General features: G+C 43.0%; 1 protein-coding gene across 1 annotated transcript in view; it reads right to left on the reverse strand.

The window, feature by feature from the left end:
* Positions 1 to 2,813, reverse strand: part of RAB10 (RAB10, member RAS oncogene family) — a 79,389-nt gene extending 76,576 nt beyond the window's left edge. Inside the window, exon 1 of the mRNA XM_019643453.1 lies at positions 1,936 to 2,813. Within this exon, the coding sequence (XP_019498998.1) occupies positions 1,936 to 2,062 (127 nt within the window). The 5' untranslated portion in view covers positions 2,063 to 2,813. The remainder of the gene's footprint in view (positions 1 to 1,935) is intronic.
* Between the last annotated feature and the right edge of the window lie 12,720 nt (positions 2,814 to 15,533).

Consider the following 15,533-nt stretch of genomic DNA (forward strand, 5'->3'; position numbering starts at 1 on the left):
AAATAAATAAAAGGTTATGTCATTGGGTTTTAGTTGAGTGTGTACCCACTACAAAAAGAGTGAATGAAGTAAATGGAGTTAATGCTTTGCTTCCTACTCTCCACCTCACCCTTCTCAAAGTCAGGTTAAAGTTGACCACATGAATTAAATCCCACATCTGACCACAGGTTTGTTCTATACTCCCTTTCCCAGAAAGGCCCTATCCCACCCCTCTGGTCCAATTCCTACCTATCCTTCAGGCTTAATTTTAAACATCATCTCCATGAAAGTCAAATGAGATACCCCCACGATTTAGGCTAGTCACCCCTCCTCCTGATGCTTATCCTTACTGTAGCACTTTCCACACTCCATTGGGATTGTTCCCACTAGATTGCTCCTAAAGGGGTCTACTATATTCACCACTTTATCCCCGGTGCCTAAAACAGTGCCTAGCGTTAGGTGCTCAGTAAATATTTGCTGAACTATCTAACCACCTGACCCACCCAGCTACAGCTAAAAGTGGAATATTAAAAGCAAACTTAGTGGTAGGAAGTGCTAACCCACAAGCAGAGAGACAAGCTCTAAACTTATGACAGACAGGTCAAGAGAACAGTATGCTACTTACGAAATACGAAATAATGATTACAATTACTATGAATCCCCCCCTTCAAAAAAAAAAAAAACCGGGGTGGGGGGGGCCAGTAAAATCAAAACCTATTTAAAATGATCACTTGCCCAATTCAGTTTCAGTACAATTTGTTTTATGAGGATAAATTAAGTAGCTGATATATATCTGTTGTTAAGAAATCCAAATCAACGATTTCAGTAATGTTACAGATTGTTTCAAATCAGCTTAATTTTGACACTTCCCAGAGTTCAAAGACCACAGTTACTTTTTAAAATCTAAATATAAAACTAGTTACACTTAAAAATGGGTTTCATTGCTCTGCCCCAGAATGCTGGCCTTCAAGTAAAAGAGGCAACCCTGTGTTTTCTAAGATATTTACCATGTTGGGGGAAACAGGTTTCACATACAATTAATTCACTTAATACAATTCCTGTTAATACCACTAAATTTTCTAACCAGAGTCAAAAGGGACTTTCCTAGAGCCTTCCCTCTTCCTAAACGGGAAACCAATTAAAAAGGTCAATCTTCAGCTCTTATCTGCACACTAAGTAATTCTGAAACATGAGGTGAAAGTACATGAGAAGTCCGAGGGCTATGACTGGCAAAATACTTTCCTGTAAATTCTAGAGTAAAGTAACATAAAGGGAGAGCTTCAATCTTTCGGGTCTAAGGTCAGAAAACTGATCACCTCCCTTAGATTACTGCTTCTATTGATGTCTCAGAAAGGCTGTTGAGGCAAACATGCCCAAGTCCCACCCCAAGCACGAAGAGCCTCCGATTGTTTGACACATCAATGGATTAGTCAACGCGGAGCAATTCACTTTTCCCTTCTAATTTGCTTTAATTATTCCTAACACAAACCCTCAAGTTTACTCTAACTTATGACCATGCGGAATCTTCCTTTTGCCCTGAAGTATAAATTCAGGCCTTTACCAAAGGACTACTAGTGCTTCAATCCCAAACACTAAAAATAAATAAATAAATAAAAAATCCCTTAGAAATATCGTACATCTAGTAACGCCACACAAATATGGAAAAAGCCAGTCCAGTCGCTTAAAGAAATCGGATTCTGAAACGTTGTTAACATTGCATATTTTGTAACAGCAGGCACTAAGCAGAGTGGGAGACTCGAAAGCAAAAGACCGGATGGAAAGCATGGGAAGACCCCGCCCCAGTAAGCTAAATGCCGATTCAAACAGTAACTTGGTCTGTCGCCTGGAATCGGAATCACTGAAACAAAGGCGTATATTACGGGAAGCAAGATGTCTGGAATGAAAGAAATGGTTTGCAGCTACAGAGCCCGTATACCATCCTCCCACAGGTCTTACCTATGGTGGAAATAAAGGTGGTATTGAAGGCATCATCCGAAAAACGAAACAGGACACAGGTCTTCCCTACTCCCGAGTCCCCGATCAGGAGCAGCTTGAAAAGCAGGTCGTACGTCTTCTTCGCCATTGGGAGGGGCGGCTCAGGCGCTCGCCGCCGGCGGCCCCAAGGGATCGGTCCCTCTCACTATGGCCAACTCCTCACTCGGGTGTTCTCAGGCCAAAGGACCGAGGAAGCGTGGGGAAAATGAGGGCTTGAGAGGACGCGGGCGAACTACGAACTGCCTCGTCGAGGAAGCTTCGACGGTGGCGGCGTCCGGTGCCTCCGAGGGCGGCGACCGCAGCTCCGCAGCCTTTCCCTGCCGCTCCGCCCGGTTCCGGGGAGTCGGTCGGGACAAAATGGCCTCCCCTCCCCCTTCAGGGTTGCTCGGCCGGGACGCTCCCACGGGCGAGCGAGCAAGCTCTGCCGTCAAGGGAGCGCGGTAGCGTGAGGACAGTCTCTCTCACGAGCAGCAAGTCCGCGCTAGAACACGGTGATGGCAGCGAACCAGGACCCGGAGCCGACGACCTCAGCTACATAGCCACAGGAAACCGAGCCGCCCCGGCCAGAGCCCTTTTCCCCGTGCCCTCTCACGCCGGCGTGCGCGCTGCCTGAGACGCACGCAAGGACGTACGCCCGCCCTTCCCTCGCGCCCTCGCCCAGCGGTCCGCCTCTGCGCACGCGCAGCATAGGATGTGGGAACACGAGAGGGCGGGGAGAGGTGGGCTGAGTCTCCGAACCTCAGTCTAAGGCCCGACAGAGAAGGGAGAGGGGCGGGGCGAGAGAGGGCGAGGCCGCGGGCGCGCTCCCTGTGGCCGCCTGATAGGGTGCGCAGCGTTACGAGCACGCCCCGCGGGGAGGTGCTGCCTAGTGATTGCGCAGGCGCGGCACGCTGGAGTAACCCCTCCCCTCCTTTTCTGTGTCCCGGGGTCGCCCTCACGGCTGCGCTGAGGTAGCTCACGGCGGGACGTGTGTGTCCCGTGTGTGGAGCTGGTCTTGACGCAGCGACGGGCTTGGGTGGCCGTGTGTTTCTGGGTAACTGTAGCTCGAGAACGCGAGAAAAAAATTGTGCCCTGGCTCATTTAATAGCCTCTTCGATAAAATGAGACGCATCCTGGAGTAACTAACCTCCCTTGTGGGCTAGGGGAAACTAATTAGAGCCCCATCCCTGTTTACTGAAGGAGCAAGAGTTGGCGTTCAAGGGAGCAGGAGTTTGACATGGAAAAAAACGCCACGCTGCTCAGGTTGGGATGATGTAATCTGCCTTCCAGCGCGAGGAGAGGAAGCAGGAGGAACACCTGGGCACCGGGAGAACCTCCCCACCGAGTGGAAGCCTCGGTGCTGTGCTCTACGCGGAGAACCCGCTCCAGGCCTTGGCGGTCCTTTTGGAACCCAGGGGAGCCCAGGAGCGCTATGCAGACGAGGCAGGTCCCCTCCCTCCCTCCCGCCAAAATTAACCACCAGTGTCCAAAATTGAAGGAGAGTGAAGCCTACCCCAGCCGACGCTGCCTCTTGCCTTTTCATACGCCTTCCTTCCCTCTCGCCCCATCGGCCTTATTTATACCTCCCGTTTCCTCTTCTACCTTTCTGCAGTTTAAATATTAATACACCTGCCTTACCATTATCTGTGTTTCAATCCTCCAAAGCACACCTAGGATGGCAGAGTAGGTTGAGCCTGGCTGGTGGGCTGGTTCAACCTGACAGGAGGAAACCCTGAGACATCTGGAAAGCAAGAAACGGATTAAGAAAGAAGTACAGTCTGCATTTCCACACACACAAATGTTTGTGTATTTAATATATAAGGAAAATTAGTCTTTCAGGCAGTTTATGGTAATCATATTTCAGTCTCCTATTCTTTAAAGACTTGGCTTAACATTCTTCCTTTCCAACCACCCTTAAAGCTTCATTACTAAAGATGCTTGTCTTCTCTAATACACCTCACTCTACATTTTGTTTCTGTGATGATGACTCTTTTTAGTCTTGTCACTTAAACATTATTCTTTCTTCCAGTTGGGAATGCCTTATTATGATAATACCAGCAATTCTAAAATAGGCACGCAATAGGAATCACAAAATGAGCTATGGTCAATGCTTCACGGGTTTGTTACCAATTCAGAGTCTTAACTTTGAGCACCTCAGGAATATCCTCAGTGTCAGTATGGTTCTTTTCAAAATAAGTTCTATTAACTCAAGTCTCGGTGTTGTAAAGCATTTTAGAAATGTTATGATTTTTAAATGTACACAGCCTAATTAATTTCCCTACATAAATGTTGGGGATAATGGGCAGCTAAAAATTAAAAAAAAAAAAAACCTTATCCTTGATCCCAGTTGTTTCCAACTCTTTTATTAATGAGTCTTTTCTCCATTGACTCCATAATCTGAAACTTTAGGAATTCATTATACTTATTAACAAATTTTATTTATTACTGGGTCTTTAGAATTTTAGAGCTGTCATATCTTTTAAATCGTAATTCAACTCCTGCACTTAATTTACAGAGGAGCCTAAGGCTCAGTGAGGTTAGGGACTTGCCGCAGGTCACACTGTTAGCGGCAGAGCCAGAACTATAAGGGCAAGGGAAAAAGGAAGAAACCTCCACAGGACACCATATTACGTGAAGAAGAGGTTTGGAATGCTCAGCCAGTACTTCATGTTTGGCCTCCCTAAATTTAATTAAAGGTTTTGCTGGAGTAAGGTGTAATCATCAAGCCGTATCTACTACTGAAGGCAGCTGGAGTGACCAGGCTTGGGAAATCCCTGACTCTAGAAAAAAATAAAATGAGAGTCTATGTAGGCCTGAAAAGTAAACCTAGAGTTGTGAAGTAATATTTGATAAAAGTTGAAACTTAGTGAAATAAAATGCCAACTTAGTATGAGCTTAGGGTTTATGCCCTTTTCAAAATTGCTTTCTAAAGAATCTAGTCCAGGGCCGGCCGAGTGGCTCAGTTGGTTAAGAGCTCGCTCAAGAGTTTGAGCTCTGAGCAACAGCGGTTCGAGTCCAGCCCGAGCTGAGCAGCCGCTGAGCTGCCAACAGGTAGCAGGATAGCTCAGCTAAAAATAAATAAATAAATAAATAAAAATAATAATAAAAAAAAATAAAGAATCTAGTCCAAATATTTGCAAAGCCAAGGAAAAAGAATAGGTATATTTCTATGTTGATGCTATCCATTAAGGTTTTATTTTTATATTTTTCTAGAAAACACAGCTGGCCAGCTCATAGTTCCAGTCTTCAGCTTCAGCTCCGAGGACCTGCTTTATAAGAAATTCCTGCCTCAACAGGTGTTGACTCAGGATCATCTTTATCCCTCTTCCTGCATATATTTTCCACTCTCTGTACCTGATTTCTTTCACTTTCATCCCTCTGCCCCTTGCATGCTCTGTTGGTAAGAATGGAGTCTTCCCTTGAGTGGCAGCCTCACTGCTATGTCATCACCTTACTCTAGTCTCAGGGACTTTGCCTATTTATATACTGCCTGTTTACTGTGTTCACATTCCCAGCATCCCCCAGGACATCCATGAAATGCTAAGTACTGATTGCCCAGAGGCTACAGCTTTTCTTTTCATGAAAGCCTGCCAATGTTCTGCTCTGCCGACATATCTTGATTTAGTCCTACCTCCTGTTAGAGGTGATTGCTCCCTGAGCCTTCCCCAGCCCTCCAGATGTGTTTGTTCTAGTCTTCTCCAGGGATGCCTCAGATCTGAAGTGCTAGCCTCCTCAGTTGGCACTTAAGGGGCTCCAGGCCCTAGATAATGAGCTTTATTTCCTGTCCTAGTTTCCACACACTAGTCTACAGACAAGCTGAACTAGTAGTCTTCCCTACAGTTACTATGTATCTTTTTTATTTCATGCTTGGTTTAATGTGGTTCTCTCTATGGGAAATGTACCCTTCCCTCACCCTACCTGCATCCATCCTTTTATAGCCTTCAGCTTAAATGTCCTCACCATACCTGTCTTCCCCAACACTCTCACAGAAGGAACTTGTTTCGCCTTTTAACTCAACTATAACTTTAAAAAATCAATTATGTTTCTCCCCGTCACAGGTAATACATATTACTTCACAAGAAGTACACATTTGGTTTTTTTTATTAGCTTCAGGTGTACAAAACAACATAATAATTACATTTACACCTCTCACAAAGTGATAAACCCAACAAAGCCTACTACCCATCTGACACCATACATAGTTATTCTAATACCAGTGACTATATTCCTTATGCTGTACTTTATGTCCTGTGACTACATACATGTATGTATTTGTGTGTGTGCGCGTGTGTATTTTTTTTTATTTAATTATAGGTAACATCCAATACTATTTTATTATTAGCTTCAGAGGTACAGTGCAGTAGCCAGGCATTTACATAATTTATGAAGTGATCCCCCCGATAAGTCCTGCACCCATCCTACACGACACATAGTTTTCACATTACTGACTATACTCACCATACTATACTTCACATCCCCGTGATTATCCCGTGACCACCAATCTGCAATTCCCCCACCCTTCTCACCCATCCTCCCAACTCCCCCTTCCATCGAGCAACCAACCATCAGTTTGCTCTCTGCATCCATGAGTCTATTTCTGTTTAGTTAGTTCGTTTATTCTGTTCTTTAGATTCCACACATAAGTGAGATCATAAGGTATTTGTCTTTCTCAGTCTGACTTATTTCACTTGGCATGATATCCTCTAGATCCATCCATGTTGTTGCAAATGGTTAAGATTTTATTCTTCTTGGGCCGGCCGAGTGGCTCAGTTGGTTAAGAGCTCGCTCAAGAGTTTGAGCTCTGAGCAACAGCGGTTCGANAGCAACAGCGGTTCGATGCCAGCCCAAGCTGAGCAGCCGCTAAGCTACCAATAGGTAGCAGGATGGCTCAGCAAAAAAAAAAAAAAAAAGATTTTATTCTTCTTATGGCAGAGTAATACTCCATTGTATAAATGTACCACAATTTCTTTATCCAATCATCACTACATATTTATTTTTAGACACTTAGAACCTGCTAATAAGCAAAACAAAAAACTTTAATTATTAAAACTTCTACCCCCAACCAAAGGGATGATTACCAGAAGGGAGGGGGTGGGGGAATGGGTTAAAAAAGGGGAGGGGACTATAGTTAATAATATTGTGATACGTTTACATGGTGACAGATGATTACTATTGGGCTGTCGGAAAAGCTGTGACGTATTTATTCTATGGTTTTTCGTTGCAAAAATGCGTCATGACTTTTCCAACAACCCAATAGAATTAGTGGAGTGATCACATCATCAGATATAAAAATGTTGAATCACTACATTGTACACCTGAAAATAATATCACCAATATAAGATTGTCTACCAACTATACTTAAATTTAAAAAAAAAATTTAGGGCCGGCCAAGTGGCGCTATGGTTAAGAACTGGCTTGGGATGCCAGAGGGCCCCGGTTCGGATCCCACATATGAGGGCCAGTGACACTGCCCTCCATAGCTGAGATGCTGAAGAACAGCTCAACCTGGAGCTGGGCTGCCGTGAGTCGCCTGCGATGGCGTAGGCTGCAGCCCCTGTGGCAGTGGGTTGCCATGGGCTACTGTGTATAGCCAGCAGCCAGCGTGAGCAGCCAGCAGCCGCAGTGAGCAGCCATCCAGAAGCCAGCGACTGATCTGCCTCGCCTAGAAAGAGTGCAATGATGTTACCAACTTGGGCCAGTGAAGCAACGTCCTCCACAACTAGACTGAAGAATAAAAAAGGACTGCAACTTGTCTGTTCCCATCCCCCCAATTCCCCAATAAAAATCTTTAAAAAATAATAATAATAATTTTAATAAAAGAAAAAACTTCTACCCTCAGAGATAACCACTATTAGCATTTTGGTGAATAGCCTTGTGGATAGTCTTCTTCCTATGACTCTTTATTTAGATATTTCTTATGACACATTTTCTACATTTCATGAAAAATATTTATGTGCATATCTTATTTTCTCAAATTGGAATCTCCTTGAGGGCTGTGATGGTTGTATATATCATTTTGCACAGGGCCTTGAATATATCAGAAAAAGACGTTTATTGAAGGAAAAGGCAAATGAAACAGATTCACATTCTTATTTCCTGGAAAACAATACTAATTCAGAAAATTTTTCAAAATGTTGAAAAATATTGAAAATTCAAAACAAGTGAATGGAAAGATAGTACTTTTAGAGCAATAATTTATTTACTTTAGAAAATACATAAAGAACTCACCTAATTCCATCACTAAGTTTATTTCTGTGAAAAGAAATACTGTTAAGGCTAATAGAGCAACTGTGGTATAGTGGAATGAACAGTAAACTTGGAGTCAGATAACGTAGATTCAAAAGCCAGCTCTGCTACTGACTAGCTGTGTCAACAGATGATTCATTTAACCTCGCTAAGTATATTTTCCTCATATGTTAGAAGGATATAGTACTTCATGAAATTGTTTCAAAAATTAAATAAGAATTCAGTAAATGTGCTTTATATAACATAAAACATTATGCAAATATAGTGATTACCATTATTATTAAGAGATAAGAGCGATGAATGGCACCATAAGGAAAATGAAAGCAGAAAAATTACAAATGAGAATACTTATAAATGATTGAAGCAACAAGCCATCCTGGAAGAAATATGATGCCAAAGGAAGTTTAAGAACAAGAATAAGTCTGATGAAGGAGAAATGAAAGATTAAAACTGGGAGAAGCAAGATTTGGAGCTAACTTGAGTTGCAAAGAATCAATGGTATCATCAAAAGGAGTAATGAAACCAAAAGAAAGAAATTCAATGGTTAAAGGCATCAGAACCCCCTCACACCCACACTAAAAACTTAATACCATCAACTCCATCAGATGAAGCCCAACTCACCTATGTGAGCAATTGGTCCAGCACAGGGTAAAATAATGGGCCTTGAGTTAGCTAAACTGAGGATTCTACATCTGTCACTTGTTAAACAAAGAGACTTTGGGTACATTACCTAACCTCTCTAAACCTATTTCCTTGCCTGTGAAGTGGTAACAAGATAGAAACTACAGAACAAGATAGGATTAAATAAGATACCGTGTTTGACCTTTAGTTAATGTTCAGAAATATAATTACCACCACAAGAACTGTTAAAACTTTTTCCTTTTGAGGATCATTAGTTTGTTGAAAAACGCAAATCTAGAGGGACGTAGGTTTTAAAATTACATATCTGGAGACATGAAACACATTCTATTAATCCATGAGGACATCCTAGAAGGGAAAAGACTTCCCCTAAACTCCTCTGTGCAACTTTATGCCTCTTCTAAAAGTGATGATGGATCAAGTAGAAACCTTAACGAGGCTAGGGACTGCACATTTACATATTGAAATGTAAATATGTAGGTTAACTTCTTTTTTTAACGTTTAAAGGAAAACAACACAGTCATCCAAGGCAAAGGAAAATTATCTATTTTCTAATAATTCAACTATCTCATATTAAAGTAATAACTGCTCAATTCATGCTACGTAGAAAATGGAGAGCACCAAGAAATAAACAAATGTACTGGTTTTCTTTTAATATGCAGATGTACATAGTAAACCCCTGGATGGATCAATGCAAAACAGGACTCTAAAGCACACTTCATCCACCAGATGAACTGGGATATTTATGGCAGTAAGGGTCAAAGCTCTAAAGAGCAAAAAAGGTTTTTGATAAACTAAGAGAGAGGCAGGAGCAGAGAGCACAGGGCATGGTAACTTGACCTGCATGAAAGGGTTTGAAAAAAATCGTAGAAGCACCTCAAAGTTACGGCACAATAGAGTTGGAGAGAAAAGGTACCTTCCAGAGGCAGAACCCAGGGAAGCCCTGGCAAAGTGAGAAAAAAGGACTGCTCACAGAGAGACTGGAACCCAAATGGAGCAGAAATTAATTCAGTTAGATGTCTCTCCAGAAAACTGTATCCTCAAGTGTCAAGATCTAGAGAAAGACACATCAGATTCTCTTTTTTCTTTAAAAAACATTTTTTTTTCATTTGATTTTTTGACCCATCAGATTTAAAAAGACAATGACAAGAGGGAAATGCTTTAACCCTATGCCAAGCCAAGAAATATGAAGCTACATTTATAACATAAATTCAGAGATTCTTGGTATGACATAACAGAATCACAGTAATCTAATCTTGAATCCCTATTCTACCTCATTTTAGCTGGGTCATCTTAGACAATCACTACTCATTCTGAACTTTAGTTTCCTCATCTAGAAAGTGAAGTTATCTGTAGCTACCAAAGCAAATTATTGTGGAAATTAAAATATTTCACCCTAAGAACCTAGCAGTAGGACTAGCAGTTTCTTAAACATTGATTCTCTTCCCCCCTATAAGATGAAAACCATCTAAGGAGCTACTGACTGTTGTATCTCTTATAATACCTAGCCTAATGCCTTGCATGTAATAGGGGCTCAATAAGTATTGATTAGATTGAATTACACCTGCGTTAGAAGCAATCTTGGAAGCCGTTTAAACTAATTTCCTGCTCCATGCAGAAATGCCCTAAGCAGCTGATGGCCTGTCCAGCTTCTGTGTGAATAATGCCATTGAGCTTGCTGATGCCAAGAGGACTGACCGTGGGACTGGATATTTCTGACAGAAGAGTGTTCCACATACTGAGTGTAAGTGTGCATCTCTGTAACATCACCCCTTTGCTTTAATTCTGTCCTCTGGAACAACACAGAATAAACCTTTCCTCACATTCACATGATAGCTCTTCAACTTATTTAAAGATAGCGTTGGTATTTTCCTCTGAACTGCTCCAAGCTAACTTTCTTCATATAAGCCAACTCTCAGATAACTATCAGCACCACCATTCTGATTTGCATATGTCCCTGTTGGAATGTGGCATTCATAATTGAACACTGTGCTAAAGTTGAGGACATAGCCCTGTAGAAATGGCCAGGTTAGGCTAACACTGGCAGGTAATAGAAATAAGGGCCAGTTGGAAAACTCCCTAAGATTGAGGTGGTTTGGTACCTGATTGAGAAGAAACCACCTTGCAGATCAAGCTTGCATTGTAACCATGCTTTAAGTTACTAAAACTGTTCAATAAATTATGATAAAAACTACATTTTACATATACAAAAGAAAGGAGCAGCAATTCATAGAAGTACAAGAAAAATATATGAAGAAATGTTCAAATTCACCTGTAATCAGAGAAATTCAAATTAAAATAATAATAAATTGATATTTTCTGCCCACCAGAATGGCAAAAATTAGAAAGATGGATAATATGAAGTGTTGGTGAGGACATGGAGAGGCAAAAACTCTCATGCATAGTTGGTGGGAGTACAATCTGATCCAGCTATTCTGGAAAGCAATCAGTCAATATTTAACAAATGATGTTCATGCCTTTGACCCAGCAATACCACAACTGGGTGTGTTCAAGAGAAATTCTCACATAGGTTCATCATGGCTTTGTGACAGCTAGATGTTGAAATCAATCTAAGCACCTGTTACTAAGGCAATGAGTAAATAAAATGTGGTAGATGCATATTGAGTTAGTCCAGATCACAAAGGGTTGGCTTGGGTTTGAAAATCCACTAAAAGGACAACTCAGGTCCATGTCAAGGTTGTTTTCTCTTCAGTTTGTTAATAAACTAGCAAACATGCAAAGCAAAGAACAATGTCTTCCTAGTTCCTCACAGAAACAGGCCCAAATTCTGGTGATCAGTGCAGGCCATTTAGAGGGAAGAAATGAAGTTTTTATGGGGTTAGGTTTGAGGAGGGATTGGGTCAGCATTCAAGGGTCTATTATCTACCATGTAAGGAAATTCTCTATTGTACTATTGTGTCTATAGTAGGCCTGTCCATGGCTACCCCACAGGCTATAAAATACTGTATAACAGTATTAAGCTAGTAACAAGCTGCACATTCAGCAACATGGAGAATGAAGCAAAGAAAACAGTGATTTATAGTACAATGCCATTCATGGAAATTAAAAACATACAAAACTGTATTTTATGAGGTTTCATACATATTTAATAATGTACATTAAATATATTAGAGAGGGAATCTATGGAGATGGAGGGCAGTGAGAGGGGAAGAAGGGAAAAATATGAAAAATAAAACGAGTGGGACCTTGCACGGATTAAAAATGTCAGCGGTCAGTATGCTAGGAAGTGAGGATGATTAACTTAGTGCTCTGCCTCCCAAATCTAAACTGTTACACCAAACAAAAGTGAGGAGGGAATTTAATAGCATGGAGATAGAGGAGATTGATATTGATACTCCTTATAGATATCAGAATAACAGCAAAGAGAGAAAAGAACTGAATATTCTGTTTGATAAAAAGAATACAGATTCTGGCTATTTGCTTTTATGCCTAATTGCCACATAAGAGAACAATATGCAAACTTAAAACTTTGTGAGAGGTTTGTTTGATCAGGTTGATTTGCTCATGGAAGCTTCAGACTTCGTGGAATTGTCTGTTCACAAAGCTTGGTGCTCAGCTCTCAGCTGTCACCTGTCAGCCCTTGCCCAGCCCGGTCTGGTTCCAGCTCTTTGGACTAAGCACCCAGTTATTTGCAGGCTGCCCCACCTCTTTCCTGAAGCCAGAGAAAGAGTAGAAGCACAGGATATCAAAAGCCCTCATGCTACATACCAATTGAGTTAGACACTGCCAGTATATTACCTGAGCGCAGCCATCTCTATTGTCCAAAATACCCCCAACAGGAAGCCAAGACCTTGCCAATGTAGCTTGTGCATCCAGGTTTCCACTGCCTCAGGGTGTTGGTGTCCTGACAGCCAAATGGAGATCCTGTTTCTTTGCCTTGTTCCTTCCAGTGCCACCTTCCACCCCTCACTCATATTCACACTCATTCCTTGGGTAATGGACATTTATCAGGTCTTTGGCTGCCCAGCATCGAACCCCCTTCCTTTGACTGGGAAACTTTCCACCATGAATTTTCAGTATGCAGAGTCCTCCTCCCACTATATTCCTTTCCCTAGCACTCAGCCCCCATTGCACCTCTAAACACACAACTAGGTTGTGGGGATATGAGATGGGCTCTACCAGTCTGATGCACCAGCCCAAAACCTTGACAGGGGCTAATGGCGCAAAGGAGGAAGCACCGCGGCGCATATACTGAAAAGGCAGTAGGGTGTCGCAGCAGCACTTGGTTTCCAGGGCACCTGTGTGTGATATGATATGATATGATATGATATGATATGATATGATATGATATGATATGATATGATATATTTAATAATATAATCCCCAGAGCCAGACGGTATCCCCGGTCCAGTGCTGGTCACAGTTGGATCTCTTTGGTGTCCTGTGGGGATAGTGATGGCCTCATTGTCTGGCCTCAACAGACTGCATCTGTGGCCTATTTCTGCCCCCCAATTCCTTAGCCTGGTTCTTGAGCCTTTGCAGTAATTCTGAGAACTTCCCAATAATCTTTTATTAAATTTATTTTCTGCTTCTATTTGCCAAAGTCGGTTTGTTTTGCGGCCAAGATCCCTGATCGACACTTGTTTCAGGGAGACCTCCTAAGATGACTCCAACTTTGCCTGACATTCCCACCATGAGAGATGACATTCTCTCCCATCTTCTGCTGACCTTGCCACTTCTGCTCAAATTGACCCAACTGCCAGTCTCTCCCAAGGCTGCTGTACCTTTGCTCCCTCTTTCCCACGTCTCCACTCCCTCGCTTCCTAGGGCTCAGGCATCCTGTGCTCCCTGCCTGTCCTGAGGCCAGGACAGTTGGCCGGTCATCCTAATTCTGTCCTGATGTCAGCACAGTGCTGACGGGGGAGATTCCTCAGATGCTAGAAGGAAGGGTCACCAGGAGGAAAGGGGCTTAACCAGAGAGATGGGGAGGGTAGCAGAGATTTATTTCCTACTTTTATATTTTATCTAATAATACAAGTTGTCATTTACTGAGTTCCTGCATTGTGCCTGCCCTGGATATACATGACCTCACATGAATGCTTTGAGGAAGGGACTACTATAATCCCCATTTTCAGATGAGGAAACAAGAGTTTAAAGCGGTTAAGAGGGATGGAACGAGATGATGCCTTGGATCGCCTTCAAAATAATTGGAGGGAGGGGAGATGAATATTATATAGACGAAAAAAGATTGGCCATGGGGTTGATAATTGTCCAAGCCGGATAATAGGTCAATAGAAATTCATTATACAGTATTGTGTCTAATTTGTATATATTTGAAATTTTCCATACTTAAAAATGTTTTGTTTTCTTTTAAGTTGATCTAAGTCAACAACAGGGGATACTCAGGGTTTAGATTCCAGGCCTTCCTGACTTCAATGCCTTAACCTCTACACTGGATTCCTGGCAAGGTACCAAAAAGACCTAAGAGGAAAAGATCAGTAATTTTCAGAGGATTCAGAGGCCTCTTGACTAATTTCTGCTCCTATTTTCCATGTATATTATGGCAAGAATCAATAGAGGGGCCAGATATTAATTCCCCATGCCTAGAGCTTATTATAAAGATGCCCTTGTTTTCTCTGCCTACTTCTGAGTAGGTGCAGAAGCAGCCCATACTTAGTCTCTGGCAGCCAAAGTTTTCTAAAAACACCCAGGCAACAGCTGTCCTTGCGCTGTCACCTGACTTGCCAGGCCCTGAGTCAGCACCACTCCCCTTCCCAGCCCCACCCCCACCCGCTATCCCTGAGCCAGATCTGACTTGCTCTTTCCTGGCAGGGCTGAACCAGTTGGGCCAGCCCAGCCCTGCCCTGTCCCAGCATCTTCCTCAGTGGGTGGCTTCTTGGCTCCCTTACCCTCACCTGGGTTCCCACCCTTGCACCACCCTTGTCATCCAGAGCAGCAGCCTCGTGCCTGAAACTTTAGCTCTGAAGGGGACTGAAAGACCAGCTCCGAGCTGTTGGAGGTGTAGACAGGGCTCTGGACTCTGTGCCCCGGTAGAAAGGATGAGCTGGGCATCAGCATCTCCTACCATCTGCCAAAGAAAGCCTTCCTTCTCTGGGTGACTCGGATTTGCTTTAGGAGAAAATATAAAGATACCACCCCCTCCCACAGAGGAGGATTCCACCCCTAGGCTCAAGCCCAGAAGAGACCGGGGCTGGGGCAATATGGAGACTTAATTCTTGGTCTGTGTTTCCTCTCATGGGTCCTCTTATCTCACCCTTTTCTTGGTCTAGACATGAAGCTACAGTAAGTGCTGACACGACACATTCCCCAGGTGCTGGAGTGCACTGACCCCAACATTGGGCCTGGAGGATACAGACACTGGCCCCACCGCTAAGTCCCTAAGGTTACTTCTCCCCAAAGCCAGCTCATCCCTCAGTGCTCTAGGCCAGCCTGCTCCGGATCCTGGTCCTGCCACTTAGGCCTGGGTGAACGTGGAGCAATAACTAACTTCTATGAGCCTCATTTTTTATCATCTGTAATGCAGGAATAAAAGACCTACCTTGCAGGCTAGTTGTGAGGGTCAGACAAAGTAGTGTGTGGACAGCACCTAGTAGGCGTACAACACCCATCAGCTTCCTTCACCTTGCCTTGGGATTGGCTCCTGCTCCATTTGGACTGATATCAAAGCTTTCTGAGACCAAGCGCTGCTCCAGCTCGTGTGCATGTACATGCGC

This window comes from Hipposideros armiger, unplaced genomic scaffold, assembly GCF_001890085.2.
Source record: "Hipposideros armiger isolate ML-2016 unplaced genomic scaffold, ASM189008v1 scaffold_0, whole genome shotgun sequence".
NCBI classification, from domain to species: domain Eukaryota; kingdom Metazoa; phylum Chordata; class Mammalia; order Chiroptera; family Hipposideridae; genus Hipposideros; species Hipposideros armiger.